Genomic DNA, 21,839 nt, shown 5'->3' with positions numbered 1-21,839 from the left:
GGGAAAAGCTGCAGACAGTTCAGTGTTACATAGCTGTCATTTGTGCCCAGCAAATAAGAAAGACAAAATGCTGTTATGTATGTATTAGCATGAGGAGAAAGTTTACCCTCGTTCACTTTAACAGTTGTGTTATCACATACAGATAACAGGATATAAGAAAAGGTTATTTCCAAAACACTGTTTTCAGTCTTTTAGAAAATGTCCTCTGCTCTGCACAGGAAGAGATTCCCTTTAACAACATCTTAAAAGCAGGTTATAAACAATAATAAAAGTGAAAAAGGAAACTATAACATGAAAATAATTTACACGTATTTTTGGGGTAATCACCATTGTCCAAAATTATAACTGACTGATGGATAAATTAAAATGCTCCTAATTCATTGTTCTTACTAGTAGGAAGAGGGGTCTGCAATTGGTTAAGATGATCTTCAATGTCTGGAAAAACTCCAGGTACCCAACTGAGATGGGAACTATCTGTGGTGTTTGCTTGTTCACTTTCACTTCCAGGAGGAGTGCCAGGTGACTGTGGCTCCTTGGTTGCTTTCTCTCGGTTAACATCATCCACGGACTCTGTGACTGCCATGACGACAGCAGGATCAGCTTTAAAAGTGAGTGCTCACAAAACCACCACCCACATTATTCCACTCTTTCCTGTACCACAGCGAGCCAAAAAGCATGTCCATCTTCCTCATTCAAAGCACAGAAGAAGAGAAGACATGAAGGCCTCCTCTTCTTTTTCCACGCTGTCACTGGCTTCTAAGAGACCCTTAGGTACCACATATGTGCTCACCATGTTGGAGGGAGACAGTGGCTACATATACAGATCCCAGTGACAGATGGAGAAGGAAGACCTTCAGAAGAAGAGACCACAACAGCAACAACCTGACACTGTAACTCAGGAGTGAGCAGCCATACTGCAGCCAGATCTGTGGTGGTCTTGCCTAGCAATCCACTGGTGAGGAGGAGTAAGGAATTGAAGGCAGAATTTATGTTACGTAGTCCCTCTGTGACTGTCCTGCCTTCACCACCAGGACAGTACTCTCCAGTGCGGGTGCTGCTGCTGAGTCACAGGAGCAAGCCATCTGATTAACCCACTAGAGCACCTCCACCACACCAATCACAGTGCCAAAGCATATCAAGCCTGGTCCCACTGATGTGCAAGAAATGGGGCTGGGGATTCAGAATCACCAAAGTGTGTGTCTTGCAGAACAGTCAGGAGGCCACCCAGAAACATGCTTCAGCCAAGGACAGAAACCACCAAGTGCAGTTTAGCAAGGAGTCCCTTATGCCTTGTCCAGAAGGTAGTTCTATCAACAGCACAGATCCCACCACAGATTTTTGCCCTGGAAGTTCACACTGACAATGTAGACTCCCAGGATAAGAAAGATGGGGAAAGAAGTCAGTTGCAGAAGAAATGATCTCTCATTTCACACTGGGCATGAGAAATGAGTATGATCCATTATTCTTACTGGTAGCCGTCAGAGAGGAGTCGTCGCCAGGTTTCCTTGTACTAGCTGTGGTACTGTAGAGGACCTCATTGCCAGGGGCGTCTGTGGGGTGCGTGGAGCCTTCAGTGCCCTGCCCTGGCTCCATATCTGAGGACAGAGGTGGCTGAGTTGGGTCTTCGTGGTGGCCACCATCAGGAGAGGCAATGGCTGTTACCATGATGTGAGGTGCCCACGCTTCCTGGGTTATATCTTGTGGTTTCAGAACATCAGTGGAGGCTGTGACTGTTGTGATGATGACTAAGTTAACTTCAAAGATGTTTAAGAAAACCCCACCTTATATATTTTTGTGGCTTTATGTTATTTAGCAAGCTCTACCCTTTTCTTTTTAGCCTATATAGAATATACAGTGAGAAAAGAAAAACACAAGCAAACAAGATCTTGCGTATATGTTACATTATTTTTGATTTGTCTTTTCCTGCAATAATACTCTATTGATCACTTTAATAGTTACTTATTAATGTCCTAAATTTCAGCGTGGATTAAAGCATGTAAAGGCTTTCCAAAGAATAAGTAGCAGCCACTAAGACCTGACTATTTGAGATTGACAATATCGTCATGTTAAAAAAATGTCTTTTTAAGTTTTTTTAGGTATCTCTCTTTTTCCATGAGATGATCACAAGAATGTGTTTTGGTCTCCCAAGAGAAGAACTTAAAATTAATTCAGTTGAAAAATTAAGGAATTAAATTATTTAATGAACATCCTTTACAAATCATTCTGGCAGTGCTAATACTGCAACCGATGCAGAAGAGTAAGGATTTCACAGAAGCAAGAAATAAGCATAGCTTAACTAAATGTACTTTCAGAATTTCCAAGTGCTTCAAAATATTAACTGAATAATAAAGGTTGATATTCATTCAAAATTTCACCACTGAAAGTTAACATCACTAAGCAAAAGAAAACAAAAAATGTATTTGCAAACAACATTAACCTAAAGTCTTAGTTTTGAAAATGTCTAGTAATCACTATTTAGAAGGGAGAAAAAAAAAACATTTTTATCAGAAAAAAACCGAGTACAAATACTCCTGTCATTACATAGGAATAAGATTAGAATGACCTGGTTGAAAACATTTGAATAAATTGTAAAATCATGCTTAGGTTTTCATATTTGCAATTGATCTACCAAACCACATAAAGCTTAACAGGCTGACACAGGTTCTCTTCCATATTTAGAAAACAGGAGTAAGGAGTAGAGGAAAAATCTGTATTTTAATCCACACAATTTTTGGGTTTCATAGCTCTTCAGCAAATCCTAAGTGTTGCAGACGAAACAGTCCTGATGAAAATGGATTTTGAAGATGAAAAGAGACAGCATAAATGCTAATTTTTCCTTAGAATTTTTTCTTTAGAAAATGCAAGAAAGATCTTAAAAGTTCGAAAGTACTACAATGTCATAAAAATCCATTACTAAACAATAAAAATATTAGAGTAAGAAAAAAATATTTTGATTAGGGATAATTTTAGTTGGATAACATACAGACCTTAGGAATTGAGGTTAGAACTTTGCATTACTACATGAACAGATTGCAGTAAGTTATTTAGAAGTTTACAGTATTAAGAGAATCTGTGGCAACGCCAAGACCAGGAATGATCAGACATGAAAAAATGTTTTTAAGTCTATGATTCATTTACACTACCCGCTAACCTCACAAAACAATTGCTTTCTCAATATCACCTTCTATGAAAAACAAACCTGAGAAAAGTTGGGGGGCATAAGAAACAGGGGACCCAGGGGAAAAAGCATCCTTAAGAGGTAGCAATTCTTGTTGGAATGTTCACATGCAACAAAATCATGAAAACATTTCACTGCAAGTTCGCAACAAGTATGTAGACTCCCAGGATAAGAAAGACAGGGAAAAGAGTCAATTTCAGAAGAAATGATCCCTCATTTCACACTGGGCATGAGAAATGAGTATGATCCATTATTCTTACTGGTAGCCGTCAGAGAGGAGTCGTCGCCAGGTTTCCTCGTACTAGCTGTGGTACTGTAGAGGACCTCACTGCCAGGGGCGTCTGTGGGGTGCGTGGAGCCTTCAGTGCCCTGCCCTGGCTCCATATCTGAGGACAGAGGTGGCCGAGTTGGGTCTTCGTGGTAGGCACCATCAGGAAATGCAACGGCTGTGTACCATGATGGTTTAATCAGCTGTAAATTCCTTGTGTGTGCTGCTGTGCCCCTCCCATTCCCACCACCTTCAAGTCTCCTGTTCACTTTAAACCACTGCTACCCTTTTCTCACCATGAAAGGGGATGAGAAGGGGGACCTCCTGTCTTCATGTACATCATCTCTGCTCTCTCAATGATCAGACATTTTCATTTGCTATTCTCATTGACTCTTTTACTTAATCCAAAAGATTCCCAGAGACAGTGGACACAGGGAAAGGACATAGAGACAGAAGTCAGGAAAATTCCTGGACCTGCATCCCAGGCTGACCACAGATCCTTATCTTCAGGAACACTGTCAAGTGCTGCTACAGTGTGGTTTATGTTACAGATATCAGTACTGACAGTAAATAAACCTTTCTGAAGGCATTGCACCTCCTTTATTGCTCAAGACTGAGTGGTGACAAGTTACAGAAAAGAGCTTATAGCTCTTTTTCATTGTTCTGTTCATGGTAGTCACAAGACTAGATTTTCTCTCAGAATCAGCTTCAGATTTTGGCATTACTGAAGGATTTTACCTGCTAGAATTACTTTGTGATGTGGTGTGCAATGAACCCACCACCCACACTGTTTTCTTCCTAATATGCAGAGTAGACTTTAAGTTTTTTAATTCTAATTGGATCATAAAGAAGAAAAGAAAACAGTCTTTTTATTTATTTTCATTGTCATCAGCTTTCCAGCTTCATTTCCTAAGCTGTCCTGCTTTTTCAGAATATCTTGTTAATGCTGTATAATGGCAGGAGCAGTGAGACAGAAGAGATACAATCAGAGCAACCATAAAAGGAATGTAACTAGTTTTCACAAAATCAAAAACAGGTTCTGAGCATTGTCTGTTTAAGAAAGGGTTAAAGTTACCTTTCCTCTTATTTCAGGAATAAGTCATGTGTTTCTCATATCATGCTTTTAGAACATTATTTTGATGGTATGAATGTTACATGTTATACGAGACTGCATCATGATGTTGTGTCATGCCAGTTTTGTAAATTCCTTTTTCTTATCATTCTACAAATCAGAGGGACAAATGCTTCGATAAAGTCTATGAAAAGAACACTCTTTCCCCAGATGAATATTCAGAAATCAAAAGCATTAGCCTGTTGATGTGCAAATATACAGAAATCTGAATTCAACTTTATGGTAAAGCCTGCTTGACACCACCAAATAACAGAACTTATGTAATAAGCCAGGTGCAAGTCCACATTCATGCTTCACTAAGCATCAGAAAGCACTAAGAGTGGTGTTGGTAAGTGAAAAATTAGTGTTTTCAACAGAACTAAAATTGAGACCTTCTGTCTCACCACCACCCAGTGCGAGCACAGAGAAAACTAATCACCCTATAATTTTTATCATTGCCTTAAAGAGATCAGTAAGTTACTCCTCTGTACAAGTTCATGCAATATCTTTCCAAGACAGGCCATCTGAGAGACAGAAGTGAAGAGATACACATAATTGACATTATTATTACTAGTACCTGCAGTGGAAGACTCTTTTTCATGATTATTCTCTCTGGAAGGAATAATTCTATCCATTATAGCAGGTTGTGTAGTATAATCCTCTCCCTGGTCCCAGCCTGGATACACCAATGGCTCTTGCACTGAGTTGTTCTGTTTGGCTCCATGGCTGGAGACCATAGCTGTTATAATGATGGTGAAGCAATTATGAACTCAGTATATAAAGATCCATTTCTCATATTATTCTGCTCTTTGGTTCTTGTCTCTATGACAAGCCTTGCTCACGTGTCTACTACATTTAATGGTAAAGAGAACTAAAGCAGATTTGCTTCTCATTCTGGTTTATGTTTAGAAAAGCTGCCTACTGTCACCAATAGGACTGACTCCTTCCTCAAACTGAGTATGAGCTTTTCAGAATCAAGATCTCTCATTTTTTTTCAGAATTACTTCCCCAAATCATGCTGTTGTCTTTGTACTGGTTGAATATCAAACCAGTATCCACTGATGCAGAATTAAGAAGAGCAAAGGCAGAAATAGCTGCAAGAATATGACCCACCAGTAAGATTTTAATCACAGAATTTGAGTGTATTGACTATATCCATTTTTTCCCCCTCAAAATTTCACTGTTTTATTAGTTGCAGCATGTCCAGGAAAATAGACAAGGAAGTGTGACATTCACATGCTGTAGATTTGTGAATGGTGCACACAACAAATAAGACAGCTTTCAGCTGGAGAATATTTGATATTGCGGTTATTTAGAAAAATATGATGTTGTCCGTATCAACCAGTCTGTAGTTTTTATTAGACAATCACAGCAAAAGAGAACCTGAATCTTATTTATATAGTTATGCCACTCCTTAACGCCCCCAACCCAATCAAAAAACACAAGAAAGTCACCACAGCATGTTAAAATTTTAATTGCAACTAGGCCAAATTATATTGCTATAGTGGTATTGTATAGTATAGTATTTATACATATATCAGTAATACATTTTATTACATCATCAGATTTTTAAAGGATGTTGATGAAACATCTGGGGTTGATAACTTAGAGGAATGTGGAATTAGGGTCTGCTGAAGCAGTGAGCTACACAAAACTTTTGCTAATAAGATTACATTTAGTTGAATGAATTGATCCACATTCTACAGCATCTCAAACCATGTTTATGATATGCTTGACTTCAGTGACCTGTATTTGGTAATCTGCAAGAGCAGATGACAACTGTGTTAAATTCAATATTGGCAGTGCTTAGTACAGCACATCAGTCATTAATCAGTAAACTTAATACACTCACAGGGACAGAAACTAACATATGTCAATTTTCAGTTACTAGCTTTATAGTATTTTATCTTTTATGTTTCAATTGCTTCAACCAATATGAGAGAAGTCTCTCTTGTTCCACTCTGTGCTTTGTTTTCTTTCCTTCATCACAAGTACATCTTCTCATAGTTCAAAAGTGGGGTGAGTAGATATTTTAGATAAAAACTTTTAGATATAATTGCCATATTAAAAAAAAACTGGGGAAAAAAAAAGCAAACAAGACTAATAATGACTTGCACCAGGGGAGTGAACACAGCTCCCAAATATGTGAAAAATATAAAAGATGTTATTTTTCTATTTGAACATTCACTTTTTCCTACAGATATAATCCTGGTATATAACTTGTTAAAACCTTGTGACTGCACGACACAGAACACAAAATATAGGAGTCAGTTACAGAATGAAATCTACTATAGGTCTTGACACACAATCCAAATAGGAGAGAGAACAAACCTCCAGAAACAGGACTGAATAATAGAATAATTAAAAGAGACCATAATATAACATCAGAATTGCTCAGGTTTACTCACAGAATTTCTGTTACAGCCTTAGAATACTAAATTGTTAGCTTAAAAAATCCTAAAACTAAAGCTTTAATAAACCCTGATAATTTACTAAAATGTCACCTGTAATATTACCTGTATGAGAAGATTCCTTTTCAATATCATTTTCACCTGCAACAGTAAATTCATGTTGTTCAGTACTCCAAGTGGTATTTGCAGGATTTTGTTCTTGACTGATCCATCCAGAATGAACACTGTTCATTAATAGCGGATGTTGGGTTGGTCCTTGACGGTTTCCATTCTCACTTGTAACTAGTGCTGATAAGACGTTGATTGAATCAATAATGATCAAAATACCCAACACCAGTCATTTTATTCTCACCTTCATGCTCTACACAAGAGTGCTTGGCTTTTGTGTTTTGGCTTTTTCTTTTCATCATTGCATTTGATGTGAAATGAAAGATGAAAGAAAACTAAAGTCCTTTGGAAACGCTATCACACAAAAGCGTCACCAGGATCAGAAGAAGGTTTAAGTGTGCTGGAAAGTATCCCAATGACCAATGGCAGAGAAAAGCTATAGGAGAAGCAGGGGAGGAACACCTAGAAACAACAGCTTGCATCTCTAGTTCATGTTTATTAATACTAACTTAACTGTTGAGTCTGTGTAATCTGGGGTTTTGAAAGTGAAAAAGAGGAAGAACTTTCTCTTTTGAATCAATATCTCAATTACACATTTACAAGGCTTATTCCAAGGCAATTGTTATTTCTTCTGGGCCTGGTTGAATGAAATAAGTACGTTCATATATTCAAAGTTGAAAGCATACTTGTTTTAAACTTAGAAATAACTAAAGCTCTTACTGGTAAAATAAATTCATTCTTCACTCTTTAATTTGCTGTTGTTTACATAGCAGAAGACGCAGCCAGAAATGACCTGATGTACCACCACCATAAGAAATTTTCTAATTAACATTAAAAGGCTTAGAAAAGATACATCAGAAAAAAAAAGGAACACCTATAACACTAAGATGAACATTAGAGCTCACTGTGAAATATATTTGCCTTAGGTATCAGAAGTTTCCGTGAGTGAATATATTAAAGGTAAAGCAAAGGTCCTTAAGCAGAGCATGCAAAGAATGAACTAGACCTGCTACATATGCACTAAGTCACCAGCTAGAGAAACCTACGCTATTTCCCAAAAGCAGCCAAACTGGAGGAATATTCATCTTCACATTCAGGCAATGAAATGTTCATAAAGAGGGTATTCATGAAAATATTATTCCTTATTTTTGTAATTAAACCTAATAGATATAGATTATCTTGTTAAAAAAAAAAAAGTTAAAATTAACTAATGTATAAATACAACTGATCTAACCATACTCAGAAATAAAAGAAAGTTATCACAAAAATTATTTCTGGGTGATTATAGCACCTGTTCTGATGCCCATTATATAAACTTTCACTGCTCAAAACAATCTCAGAACCAGAAAGACAGGTATCTATCTGTTGAAGGCAAATCATATAAATGCAAGAACTACCACAGGATGTAGAAAATGCTTGTTTTCACAGAGGAATAAAGAGGCTGGGCTCTAGTACAAATAATATAAAGGCATTGTACTGAACTGGGGCTAATGGTATGGGAAATACAACCAGCTGCACCATAACAGTGTTATACTTCATTGAATTACATCACAAATCTGAATATTATCTGAAACGCTTAAATGCTTTACCCCTGCCAGCAGAGCTAGGATACTGCTCCTCTTCATCTGTGTAGGCAGAGTTCCAATGATCTTGTGTGGAGATTTCCAGAGGTGTTTTGTATTGCGAGTCCACAGCTGTTAGGACAATGGAGGATTCAACGCTGACCATGCTCTACATCTACTGCTATTACTCTACTGTTAGTGTATGCCATAAAGATGACGGAAAAGGGAAATTCATGCATAGCTTAACTGTAGTCTCTCTACTCTTATCAAATCATTTTACATAAAACCAGTTGATCTTTTCCTTGCATCGGACAGATGTAAAGTTTCCCAAGAAGAATGAGGAAAATAAGCAATAGAAGAACAACGTATAGCAGAAATAGTGCAAAACCATTACAGCTATTATAGACTTTAAAGGCAAGTTTGAAAAATAATGCTGGACTAAAGAATATGGTAGATGTCTGAATACATGTAAAGCATACTTGCTAAGTACTCAAGATGTATTCAGATTTATGTTAGAATATCCACCACTGAGCTCAAAAGCTATAGTCAGCAAAAAACTGAAGCACCTTGACAGGCACCAGGAAGCCAATATTGCTAAAGAAAGTTATATTAAAATTGAAAAGATAAAATATAACTTCCACAAGAGTCTGAAGAGTCACAGTGTATCAGAAACTGTATACACTTTCACCCATGGAGCATGCAGACACCGCTAGGCCATTGAAGGTAGTTGGAATGCAATACACTGTGTGGAATAAGTCACCAATGTGGAGATGCAAAGATAAATAAACACCAGAAACAGCCAAAACTTAGGCAAAAGAGTAAAAAATCCCAAAGCAAGTGACTGATTTATTTTGTATTTTCTTCTAAAAATGAAGACCACCACTGAAAAAAAAAGTCCACTGTTTTCAGAAAAATAAAAATGCGTATAAACAGCAATTATTATAAACACTACTGTGTAAAGAAGTGCACAAAAGATGCATTAAGATGTGCTCAAGTTAAAATAAATGAAAGGGCAAAAAAGGAACTGATTATTATCTTTGTACAAATAAGATTGTTAAAGTATAGTCATTAATGGCAAAATCTATACTGAAAAAAAAACCAGGGCTGGGGGCATTTCCTGGTCATAAGGCCACACAGCAGACTGCGTGCTTCAGTGATGCACAGCATTCACCTTTGATCCTCACATGTGGTGGTATTCAGGTTTTGAGACAAAATGATTTTAGGTATGGGTGGGTTTTGAAGTTAAAAAAGAGCTATCAGATGATTACTGTGGGACTGTTCATATCAGGAAAAAGGATATGTGTTAGAATATCTGAGTTGTAGTATTGGATCATGCCTGACCATCTGAGTCACAAAACAAATGAGGTGATGTTAGAAGAGTGCATAGGAAGAGTGTGGAAGGCAGCAAATATGAAATTGTTTTGTTCATACTTCCTAATGAGAAAAGCATTTGGGGTTTGGCCTCCCAAATTGTGCCTGAAAATCTTATCCCACAGACAGGAAGCCTACTATAGAATAAATGTAGATTATAAATAACATGAACTGGAATTATTTTAATACTGGTTTCACAAAAAAGAAAATAATAAAATGAAAAGTAAACATTTCTTTCTCGGAAAATCATGAGTGAATGCATGAATTCAAATAGGCATGAAACATGATAAAACAGATATTCATTCTATCGATATGGACCTCATATGATTTCTCCAATTGCAGAAGTGTCATTTTTGAAGGAACAGTTGATGAGAAGAACATCCAATTTTCACACAGTGTATGTGTGGCAAAGGAGGAGGAACATCAGGTAGGTCAGGAAAAAGAAGCAAGAAACCACCAAAAGAGAAAGGAAGTTCCTTACTAGTACTTGGAGCATACTCGTTCTTGGTCACACTCCTGTCCCAGTCTGGAAACACTGTTGGGTAAATCATGTCCTCTGAAGAGTCTTCATCATCTGAACCATTGCCACTTGAGATCACATCTGCTGTGATGATGTTAAATCTGCCATGAAGCCAGCACCGTGCTTCCCATAGTCTGTATCTCCTCCTGGTTCTTCCACCCACAAGGGATGCACCACTCTGCCGTGGCCCTGCTGAACCTGCCCCAGTGTGGCTCTTAGCTACATTTCGGTGCCCTGTGCGTGCTTGCAGCACTAACCATGCTTCGTCCTCTTCTAGCAGAGTGAGCATAGTGTACTGGCTTGAAAATATTTTCTTCCTCTCCCCCACAAATCCTTCTCTTGGAATAGTCTACTTCTAAATTGCCTCCAACAGGAAAAAAAGAAAAACCCAAGTATGTCCTTTATAAAATGACTCACATACCCATCACTTTCAGAAACACGGAATATCTCTGCAGTACATGAGCCATGTGGACAGCTGCTCTATCGCTACTAAAATTAGTCAGTGAGAGGTAGCCCAATGCTTTGCTTTTCTCGCTTCTAACACATGGTAACGAAAAGCAGTGACATACACCACACATTCAACCCCCCTCCACTCAATGCTTCTGAAGCTTGCTGCCCCGGTGCCCTGGTTATTCCGCCCCTAACCAAAGAGCCCCCTTAGCATTACATCCTTTACCCTTGGTTGCTTGCGTGGGTTCTTGCGTCTTCTCTGCAGGGTTCAACCACCACCAGTGGTTTGAGATCAGATCCCACTGAGCTTGGGTGGTGGCTTTCTCCAGGTTTTCACGATGAGGTCCTGGAGCTGTTAGGACATGGTTCATTCAACCAAGATCTTGTTATTATTTCTTGAGAAGCACTTTTCCTCCAGCAAAGTCAAGTCCACTAGCACCGGCACCCTGAGCATGCTCAAGCCACTGAGATGGATGTGAGTGCAAGACGAATGCATGAACCTGTGGTTTCATTACATTCCTCAAACATTTAGCCAGATGCGAACACTAGTGGCAGTTCCTAGAAAGAGCATGGTCCCTTGAGAAGATTCATCAAAAAGCCCTATGGAGCTTTACTAGCCCTTCACATTCAACGAGGTTAATGAGTTCCTCACAGGCTTTGCCAGCAGGAGAGAGCAGATAACCTTAGATAGACTCCAGAATGAGGAACATCCACCAAGATGATGTAAAATCACACACAAAAGGAGAAAGAAGTATTCATGATGTGTAAAAAGGACACCCAGAAATAAGCACACCCATTAGTTTAGCCTTCTTTTCTACTGAGAACCCCATGAAGCCAATGCTGCCAAGGACCTGGGCTCAGGACTACAGCCATTCCACTCAGAAGACACATGCACTCCCTTTGGCCTGATGCTGTCAGCAAAATCCACACCAGAAACACTTTCCAGGTAGGTGTTCAGCATAGCATGGAGAGAGAGGCATAGCTTTACTCCTGTCACATTACCACTGCACCATATTTTCTTAGAACATAGCATTTCAAATAGTAATGTTCCATAGATTTCTGACAGGCATTTAAGGATGGAAAGAGATTTTTGTTTAGAAAAATTACATGAATCTACAACCTTTTTGTCTAGTGTGTGAAGCAAGACAAATAAGTATTGGCATGAAAACGGAAACAATTGTGCCATATGTGTAGAGGCTGGAATCTCTTTCCAAAGAGGAATTATTCCTTGAGATACAACATGCCATGAGGGAAGCCCACAAATAAGATATAGAGGCAAGGTGTCAATTCCAGAAGCCATGGAAGATCGTGCTTCTAGGGATATGGGCCTCAGAAATCTAAATGAGTATTTCCCGTGGCACAGGAGGTGTGCTTGAAACAAGAGATGAACAGGAGAGCATCCAATTTTCACACAGTGTATGTGTGGCAAAGGAGGAGGAACATCAGGTAGGTCAGGAAAAAGAAGCAAGAAACCACCAAAAGAGAAAGGAAGTTCCTTACTAGTACTTGGAGCATACTCGTTCTTGGTCACACTCCTGTCCCAGTCTGGAAACACTGTTGGGTAAATCATGTCCTCTGAAGAGTCTTCATCATCTGAACCATTGCCACTTGAGATCACATCTGCTGTGATGATGTTAAATCTGCCATGAATCCCTAACCCACAAGTCTTCTGCTGACCGCAGTTATGCTTTCCTGTCTCCCCTACATGCAGCCTTAGAATCACAGAGGTGAGTGTACAGCACCGTGCTTCCCATAGTCTGTATCTCCTCCTGGTTCTTCCACCCACAAGGGATGCACCACTCTGCCATGGCCCTGCTGAACCTGCCCCAGTGTGGCTCTTAGCTACATTTCGGTGCCCTGTGCATGCTTGCAGCACTAACCATGCTTCGTCCTCTTCTAGCAGAGTGAGCATAGTGCACTGGCTTGAAAATATTTTCTTCCTCTCCCCCACAAATCCTTCTCTTGGAATAGTCTACTTCTAAATTGCCTCCAACAGGAAAAAAAGAAAAACCCAAGTATGTCCTTTATAAAATGACTCACATACTCATCACTTTCAGAAACACAGAATATCTCTGCAGTACATGAGCCATGTGGACAGCTGCTCTATCGCTACTAAAATTAGTCAGTGAGAGGTAGCCCAATACTTTGCTTTTCTCGCTTCTAACACATGGTAACGAAAAGCAGTGACATACACCACACATTCAACCCCCCTCCACTCAATGCTTCTGAAGCTTGCTGCCCCGGTGCCCTGGTTATTCCGCCCCTAACCAAAGAGCCCCCTTAGCATTACATCCTTTACCCTTGGTTGCTTGCGTGGGTTCTTGCGTCTTCTCTGCAGGGTTCAACCACCACCAGTGGTTTGAGATCAGATCCCACTGAGCTTGGGTGGTGGCTTTCTCCAGGTTTTCACGATGAGGTCCTGGAGCTGTTAGGACATGGTTCATTCAACCAAGATCTTGTTATTATTTCTTGAGAAGCACTTTTACCTCCAGCAAAGTCAAGTCCACTAGCACCGGCACCCTGAGCATGCTCAAGCCACTGAGATGGATGTGAGTGCAAGACGAATGTATGAACCTGTGGTTTCATTACATTCCTCAACAGCAACAAGATCCAATGTTTTTAGTGTAAGTGAAGTTTGAAACATTCTACTAAAGTATAAGATTGCGTTACCAGCTCTGAAAGTCCACTGAAGTCAATGAATTCAGCATAGCATTTTCAGGCAGATCAAAATAGGTAATTTATGTGCAATATGCCCCAGTATTTTGACAAAAAGCATTCAAAGCTAATAGAAGCATGCACACCACAGAAACTGAAATCCCTCAAGCAAGGCATTTAATGGTTTAACCTTTCTCTCTATTAAGTTATCCATCAATAAACGAGAAGCAAAGTTTGCAAGAAGAGCTGCACTTCAAATCATACACATATTCACCAAAAGAAAGCAAAATAATTTTCATGTTTCTCTGGAAATATTTTTATTCTGCCAGTTCCTCACAAGGAATATTTTTACCAGCACTTAGACCATCTCACTTCTATATCTTGAAGATGAAGAAAAGATATCATGTACTTTTTTTCATTCAGAAAAAAATCTTTTAAAATTCAGTTAGAAATATACCTTGAAGACTAATATCAAAGACACCAGTTTTGATCAATTTTTGTGCAATATATGAAAGCACTGGAAAATACAAGGCCTAGGAATCGAAGTTCCAATAATCAAACAGGATGAACTGATGTTATTCAGCCTGCAGTAGTTACATTTTGCTTATCTGTAAACTCCAACGTGTACAAAATGTATAGACTTCAACTCGGAAATGCACTTTGTCAAGGTTTAGCTATTTTGGAAGCAAAAGGTTTAGCTATTTTGGAAGCAAAACCTAACAGATTTTGCCTTCCTGAAAAGCTGTCCTTGACTAAATAAATACTGTCTCTTCTCACAGTCTCTAGTTGCTCCCTAAAAATAGTATTATTAGTACTATTCTGCCATTTGTGTCAGAAAATGGGAAACCTGGATGTTCAAAATCTGATCTCTGAGCAACAGATCATCAAAAGGCAGGTAGCCTCAGATTTGGAGCTTTAGGATGGAACTGTGAACAAAATGATAATGCCAAAAAAAATCAATTAACAAGAAAATAACTGAGTAACTAAGTAATTTCCATCTGACTTGCTGTAATCACAGCAAAATTCTCACCTCCACCTGCTTTCCACGGCAAGCCTTAGGAGCTCATTTTCTAAGTGATGAGTATATTCATGGCTTCCCTCCACATAAAAAATATCAATGCAGATGCTTTCCTGTCATATCAGCCAAAGTATGGACAAAAGACTTTTTTAATTGATGAGATTTTTTTCCCATGGAATGCCCCAAACAAAATAAAAGGAAATTCCACCAGAGCATTAAAATATCTATTTTATATGGATGAAAGAAAGCAGTTGCAGTCACTTTTCAGTAATTGGCTCTGATAACTTAGGGAAGTATTTCATTGATCAGCAACAGAATTTTATGACATCTGATCCATGGCACATCTACAGATGAACTATAACTTGTTAGTAACAAAAAGAAAAAGTTGTTTCAGACAGGAGAAAACGTCAATGGCAAAGAGCTAGCACTGTATTAATCTGGACCATAAACTTGATGGAGAGCATCATCAATAATGTCCAAAACCAAGGAAATAATGAAAGGGGATCATCTGAAGAACAAGGATTTGTGGCAGTTGTTCACTTTAAGCCCATACCAAAGAAATGTTTTGATCAAGCTAGACACCTTTTCACCAAACTTTTAGTTTACAAATAGTGTGTGGAATAGGTGGAAAGCTACTGGTTTTGTTTGAGACTTTCACGCACTGTAGAATTAGATGGATGTATCTTTAGCCACCTATGTGAAGATATATGCCAAACAGTTTTCATTACTCATTTCTTAATTTTCTACTTTCCTGTCTGTGGGATTTTTCACCGGGAAATTAAATTGTGGCTAGGATATTCCAATGAGCTTGAACTGCTGCGCAATGTGAATAGCAGACATTGGGGTATGGCTTTATTGTCTTTTTCGGTTGTTCTCTGTGTAACTTTCTCCTATGCGACTGAATATTTGATGACTTCTCACAGAGATGCATAGCTTATTCTTCTGAAAGGAGTGCTAAATTCCTGATTTGTTTGTAATGCAGTAAAATTAAATGAAATGGGTCTGTCTGGCTTTAAAGTGATGTTTCTGAGTAATAGCTGAAGCTATCAGAAAAGGCCAGGTGCAGTACCTTCATAGTCTTTTTTTTCCCCAGAGAATCACTCTATCAATTCTAAACCAATAAGCAATCATGCCAATGCTATCACTTGTGTGATTCATATCTATCAGTATTGACATTTTTTATTACATAGCTCTATAGTTATTTTGATCTTTAAAATACTAAAATACCTCTAGTTTTCCCTCTGTAAAATAGTCATGCCCATGAGAGAGAACTGTTAGCAACAGAAATGGACATACATATTTAGGATTGATACATTTGATAATCAAGTAGTAAAAGGAAAACCGAAGGATTTCCTGTCTAGAAGCAATGCACAGGTTTTTGCAAAGGGTACAGAAACATCTGTACAAGGAAGAATTCAGCAACACATGTGTACAAAAGCAAATACAGGAAATATCACCACCAGAGTCAAGCAGAAACCCCCCCACTGTTATCAGTGGGATTCATTGCATGCCCCCCTGTTCCTGCCACCCTGCCCTTACAGGCCACACTTTGTAGCAAAACTATCAGCAATCAACAAACAATTAAGCAAATTCCTCACCATTGAGGGCTTCCATGGTGGGGAAAAAAGGAGTCAGCAGGAAGAAACTTTCATTTCTACCAGTTCAGTCTTTACTATATCATATCTCTAGTGATGTACTCTGTATAATTAAAATGTTCTCGTTTTAAGTTCACTTTATTTTCTGGAGCAAATATCATTATCACTCTAAACTTAAGAAGCAGAGTGAATATATGTACAGTTACACATTAAAATGTGTAAGATGACTTTAAAAGTATTTTATTTGCTGTAGCTGTTGTGCACTGCATATTTGATAAAAACATCACAAGCAGGTTTTCCCACTCATTACAGTTATTTAAGGACAAAGCAGAGAAAATGGCTATTGCTCTTTTGACCCCTCAAAGCCTGTGGAGGCCCCAGGTTTTTCTTATGCATATTGCCATCAACAAAGTCAAAATTAGTTTTTGCAGTGTACAAGTAGCTTGGCACTTGCAACTGACACTTAAAGCACCACTTTTGTGAGTGAGGTCATGGTTTTGATGTGGATTACCCACATTCACAAACATAAATACATTAGAATCACAGACACTTCCATCACAAATTGACAAAAATGTCCTTTTCTACCTCAGAAATAAATTGACTTCAAGTGATAATTGAAAAGTTGCACCAATTTGTGGTGCCTCATAGAGTAAATAGGCATGATAAAACAGCAGTGGGAAACACAGAACGGGCCTTCTGAACTCAAGTATAAGCACTGAAGTAAATAAATAGTAAATGTTGTTGCTCCCCTTGTCCCAGAGAGTCAAGTTTATTTCTGACTTAACCAGTCTGGAAAGTACTGTCTTTCAATGTCTTTCCAAAATTGGAGGTGATGTATACTTCACCACTTACCAGAATCTCCTGCTGGAAGAAGAAAGCAGTTTTAATGCAATCTATATTTCAAGTAGTTATTATAATGCATAAATCTTACTAGTACTTGCAGGATATTGTCCACCATCTTTTTCAGGGACATCGTCAGCTGCTGTCACCAAAGAGATGTCAGGTGATACAGGAGAAACTTCATCATCTGTATGGTGATGGATGAACCATTACTATTTCATTAGCTGAGTTGTAACCCAGTACTCACAACTACTTCAATTACTCTATGCTACAGGCTTCATGCCTTCATTTATTGGTCCAAGAGAGAAGAAAGATACAGACTAGGTTCTTCATAAATTCAACCTTAATAGCCTTACTTTACTAACATAGTAAGGATATCACCAAAACTGATTATTTCATGAGGAGTATGTATTACAGTGACAATGAACATTCTGGTGATGATCCGTTCATGTGATACAATCTCTAACCGTACCTGTACACTATCTGGACAGGGATTCTAGAGCAATGAGTGAAGTTATTTGTATTCCCCTCTTTACTGAAATATATCCTGACATTTAGTCCAAAAATCTAAACTCTGCATGTAAGCAGAGTTGATAAAGAGTTGTCATGGTAAACAATTGAAGCACATGGCATACACCTTGGGAAATGGCTCTGATCCCAGTCCCTTAGGAAAAGAATGTTAGGATTTACCTTTCATCATGCTAACTATGTGGAAAAACAAGGAAGAAGATATTAATAACATTTTAATTTGAATGTTTTGTATCTCTGTGCATTCTGTAATATGCTGTAGTAAGATGTCCTAAAAAAGCCCTTGTATGTGTAGAAAGAGAAATCACTTGTACTGTAACTCATTCATGTTCTTATTATCATCAATTCATCCTTTTAGAGAGCAGATAATATGTTACCCTTATCTCTATATACCCATACCCTCTGCTTCACTAACCTCTCTGTATTCACTGCTAGATACGTTTTTGAACCTTTAATGAATAAATATTTTCATAGAATCATAGAATGATTTGGTTTGGAAGGGACCTTAAAGATCATCTAGTTCCACCCCCCCTGCCACGGGCAGGGACACCTGCCACCAGACCAGGTTGTTCACAGCCCCGTCCAGCCTGGCCTTGAACACCGCCAGGGATGGGGCATCCACAGCTGCTCTGGGCAGCCTGTGCCAGTGCCTCACCACCCTCACAGTAAAGAATTTCTTCCTAATATCTAAACTAAATATACCCTCTTTTAGTTTAAAACCATTACTTCTTGTCCAGTCACTACAGGCCCTACTGAAAAGTCTGTCCCCATCTTCCTTATAAGCCACTTATAAGCCCCCTTTAGGTACTGGAAGGCCTCCCTGGAACCTTCTCTTCTCCAGGCTGACCAACCCCAACTCTCTCAGCCTGTCCTCATAGGGGAGGTGCTCCAGGCCTCTGATCATCCTCATGACCCTCCTCTGGACTCGCCTCAACAGGTCCATGTCCTTTTTTTGGTTGGGGGCACCTGGGTACTTTAGGTGGGGTCTCATGAGAGCAGAGTAGAGGGGCAGAATCACCTCCTTTGACCTGCTGGTCATGCTTTTGATACAGCCCAGGATTCAGTTGGCTTTCTGGGCTGCAAGTGCACATTGTCAGGCCATGTTGATTTTAATTTTAATAAGAACAAGAGCAAATTTTTAGAACTGTCTGTTCTCAACATTCTGGGAAGGTTTATGTAGGAAACTATGCTGATGTGTGTCTGCTTTGTATTTCCATGCAATCAAAAAAATCCTTACAAATTCAGAATGCTTCTGTTTTCTTTCAAAGACACACATTTTCCTTTTACTTCTCCAGGATATAAATTAGAGACAGTGATTCTTATTCCCTCGTGACATCCTTTAACTAGTAATGTAATCCTTTTTTCCGGTATTTTAAAGGGGATATAGTGGCAACATACTGCCCTTACCAGAATCTTTTCTATGAATTTCTCTTTCCCCTGCTCCAGAAGAATGATCTGGCAGCTGTGAGACTGGAGTAACACTTCCATAATAAGAAGGGCTGGATCTCCTGATGGAGGTATCCATGGGAGTTGTGTCATGTGTTGATCCACTACCTATATTTTCATCATCGGCACCTGACGTTGAGGACTCTCCACTATGGCGCGTGCCATCTGCAGTATAACGTGAGCCATCTGCGTTGTCAATGACTGTTGGAAAGAGGAGATTAAGCAGTTGATACTACCAAGGAGCTATATAGCTATATATCAGTAATGCTATACAGTTTATGTCCTATAACAAAAAAATAAAGAGAAACAGCTGTGGATTAATATCAGTCCATCTATTTTTGCCATCCTATCTAATCTGTCTAGATCATACATCACTAAACTGTATCTATATATTTGTCAAACATACAGGGCCTACTCTGCATCAAATATTTTGATATTTTGATCAGACATTTTGATTTTGAACATAAAATCTTGGCCTCTGTAAAGTCAATCAGAATTTTAGAATTCGACAAATAGTTCATTATGATTTTTCTTCCACTTCCAGCTGCTTTTCTAGCCAGCAGCTCAAATGAGATGTACAAGGGTTGCTGCCTTAAGCAAGTTCTATATGTCAAAGAAACATTAGCAGCTCTGAAGTGCTGAAAAATGTCAAATACCTATATAAAAGATGTTTGGTAACACCTTAAGATGAGCCAATCTCCATAGCATTTAGGGGAAGACAAGTGACTAATTGCTTTAATTTTTGTTGAACATCCCTTGATTTCTTTTTATCATGTTTTGCTTAATATTTAATATTAGCAATTTTTTACATAAAGATAACCAGATCCTAAAAAGAAACAAGTGGCAGTTGAAACAATATAATCAATACAATACCTATTTCACCCTGATTATTGAGGAAAGAAGTATCTAGTCTTTCAACTGGCTCACATGCTTTGTCTCTTGTTTCTGTAAAAGAAGAAAAGTAGTAAATATTAATTTGAGAAAACTGAGAACAAAGTCACGTGTATACCCATATTAATTGTACACAATCACAAAATGTCAGCTTCAGAAGTGGACAATTGAAAACCAGTTTCCAAATCAAATGTTATTCACTGATCTACCTATGTTCCTTTTTCGCTCCTTCCCAGGTAGGGCACTTCAAGAATGTTCTGCCAGCTAACGATGAGATTGTCCATTCCCATAACCATTCCAGAAAATGGCTGCAGTTAACGTCAGTTAGAATAGCCCTATGGCCCCGTTGCAATGCATAGAGCCCTGCTGTGGTAGCAGTGGCAGCTCTAATCCTCTTTAGCTGGAGGCACCCCATTCCCTCCTTTGAAGGCTCTGCACAGGCAGAGTGTGCCTTGGTCTGGGGAGCACTGGGGAACACTGGGGAGCAGGCTGCAGTGCCATGCTCGGGGGCCAGTGTGTGAGTCTGCCTATAGCTCCAGAAGGGAATGCAACTCAGGGGGTGTTCTAAAGCTCTGGTGGGGATGGGCATCGTTGTAGCAGAAGAGTCATCCATGGGTGACAGAGGATGGCAGCTCACCTGATACTATGCTAATGCAAAGAGGATTTTTAATGATATGACCATGAAGAACAAAATATAAAAATGTCACTGCCATTCAAATCATCAATGAATTTTGATTGCATCTTTCTGTAAGATCTTTCTGTTTCCACTGTGAAAGTAATAATCTACCAAAATTTAAGACATTTACATTAGTCCAGATTTTATCTTCAAATACTATGTCCAGCATCTGTCACATGATTATCTACATTTTCTTAGTAATCTAGCAAAATATTTCCAACTACTACAAAGTTCAAAACCTTGGACAAAAACAGTCTGCTTCTGACCCGCATGGCTATCCAACTGCCTAATGTGTAAATGGCAACTTGCTTGAGAGCAAATACTGGATGAACCTGCAAGCAGCAGAGCAGAAGCCACATCCATGGGCCTGGGCCAGGTGGCCAGCCCAGGCTGTAGGGCTGCTGCGGGGGGCAGCCACTCCTAGTATGCCTTAACACAAATAACTGTTGTTTGCTATAGAAGCTCGTATGTGTATGAACAAACAAGCTGAACACCATAGCCTAAAACAGTTGGTGCCCTTTAGATTCACTGCTGCAGTGGTTCACTGCCCTAAGCCATTGTAACAAGCTGTTCTGAAGCTACTAAGCTAGTCCCAGGTGGAGAAAGTGGTTTAGTTCAAAACACACTAATGACAAAATGAGTCAAATTCATTGCTGGCATTACAGATACACTTCTAGAGGCTGACAAAATATATTACTTCTCAGCTGAAAAAATGATGATATTTAATACAGAAGTCCTCATTCTAGTACCTTAAATAGATTACATATGTTATTGTTAATCTGCATCTAAAATACTTCATAAAAGCATATACGTACCTGTTGCATTGTAACAGTATGCATCATACCGACCAGTTGTGTTTGCTGAAAGTTTGTAAATGCCAGTATGATTTGCTGCACAAAGATGATAGGGATTGATTCGTGGGATAACAATATTCCCCACCACAAAACCATACCTGTGAAGAACAGAGGAAAATATACCATATTAAATATTATAGCAGGTGATAGAAATGTTCCAGATATCCAAACATGAAGAAGCTATGAAGAGGCCATTATTTTCAACTTACATTATTTTTAAAAAATGCATGTGTTTTGCATACTTTTTTTTTTTTATATGAAGGGTGTTCCTTTCTCACATGGTAGCTACATCAGTCTCCAGCCACTCAACACCACTCTGCATGTAATTTCTAGAGCTAAACCCATTTCAATTGAGTA

At 38.8% G+C, this 21,839-nt stretch overlaps 1 protein-coding gene across 14 annotated transcripts in view; it reads right to left on the bottom strand.

The window, feature by feature from the left end:
• The window catches only part of CD44 (CD44 molecule (Indian blood group)), a 58,763-nt gene that overhangs the window by 11,446 nt on the left and 25,478 nt on the right, over nt 1-21,839 (bottom strand). Inside the window, exons 3-12 of one of the 14 annotated variants that reach the window (XM_027795816.2) lie at nt 21,444-21,580; nt 19,935-20,006; nt 19,023-19,262; nt 17,179-17,274; nt 8,666-8,770; nt 7,074-7,256; nt 5,135-5,296; nt 3,439-3,624; nt 1,470-1,730; nt 391-576 (exon numbers count right to left, since the gene is read on the bottom strand). In XM_027795816.2, the coding sequence (XP_027651617.1) occupies nt 391-576; nt 1,470-1,730; nt 3,439-3,624; nt 5,135-5,296; nt 7,074-7,256; nt 8,666-8,770; nt 17,179-17,274; nt 19,023-19,262; nt 19,935-20,006; nt 21,444-21,580 (1,628 nt within the window). Of the gene's footprint in view, nt 1-390; nt 577-1,469; nt 1,731-3,438; nt 3,625-5,134; nt 5,297-7,073; nt 7,257-8,665; nt 8,771-10,490; nt 10,614-11,205; nt 11,332-12,479; nt 13,439-17,178; nt 17,275-19,022; nt 19,263-19,934; nt 20,007-21,443; nt 21,581-21,839 lie in introns of those variants that run through there. The other 13 variants (XM_055802108.1, XM_055802130.1, XM_055802147.1 and 10 more) reach the window with 13 other exon arrangements.

This window comes from Falco peregrinus, chromosome 1, assembly GCF_023634155.1.
Source record: "Falco peregrinus isolate bFalPer1 chromosome 1, bFalPer1.pri, whole genome shotgun sequence".
In the NCBI taxonomy this organism is placed as follows: domain Eukaryota; kingdom Metazoa; phylum Chordata; class Aves; order Falconiformes; family Falconidae; genus Falco; species Falco peregrinus.
Note: the sequence above shows the minus strand (reverse complement) of the source record. Positions and strands in the feature narration are given on the sequence as shown.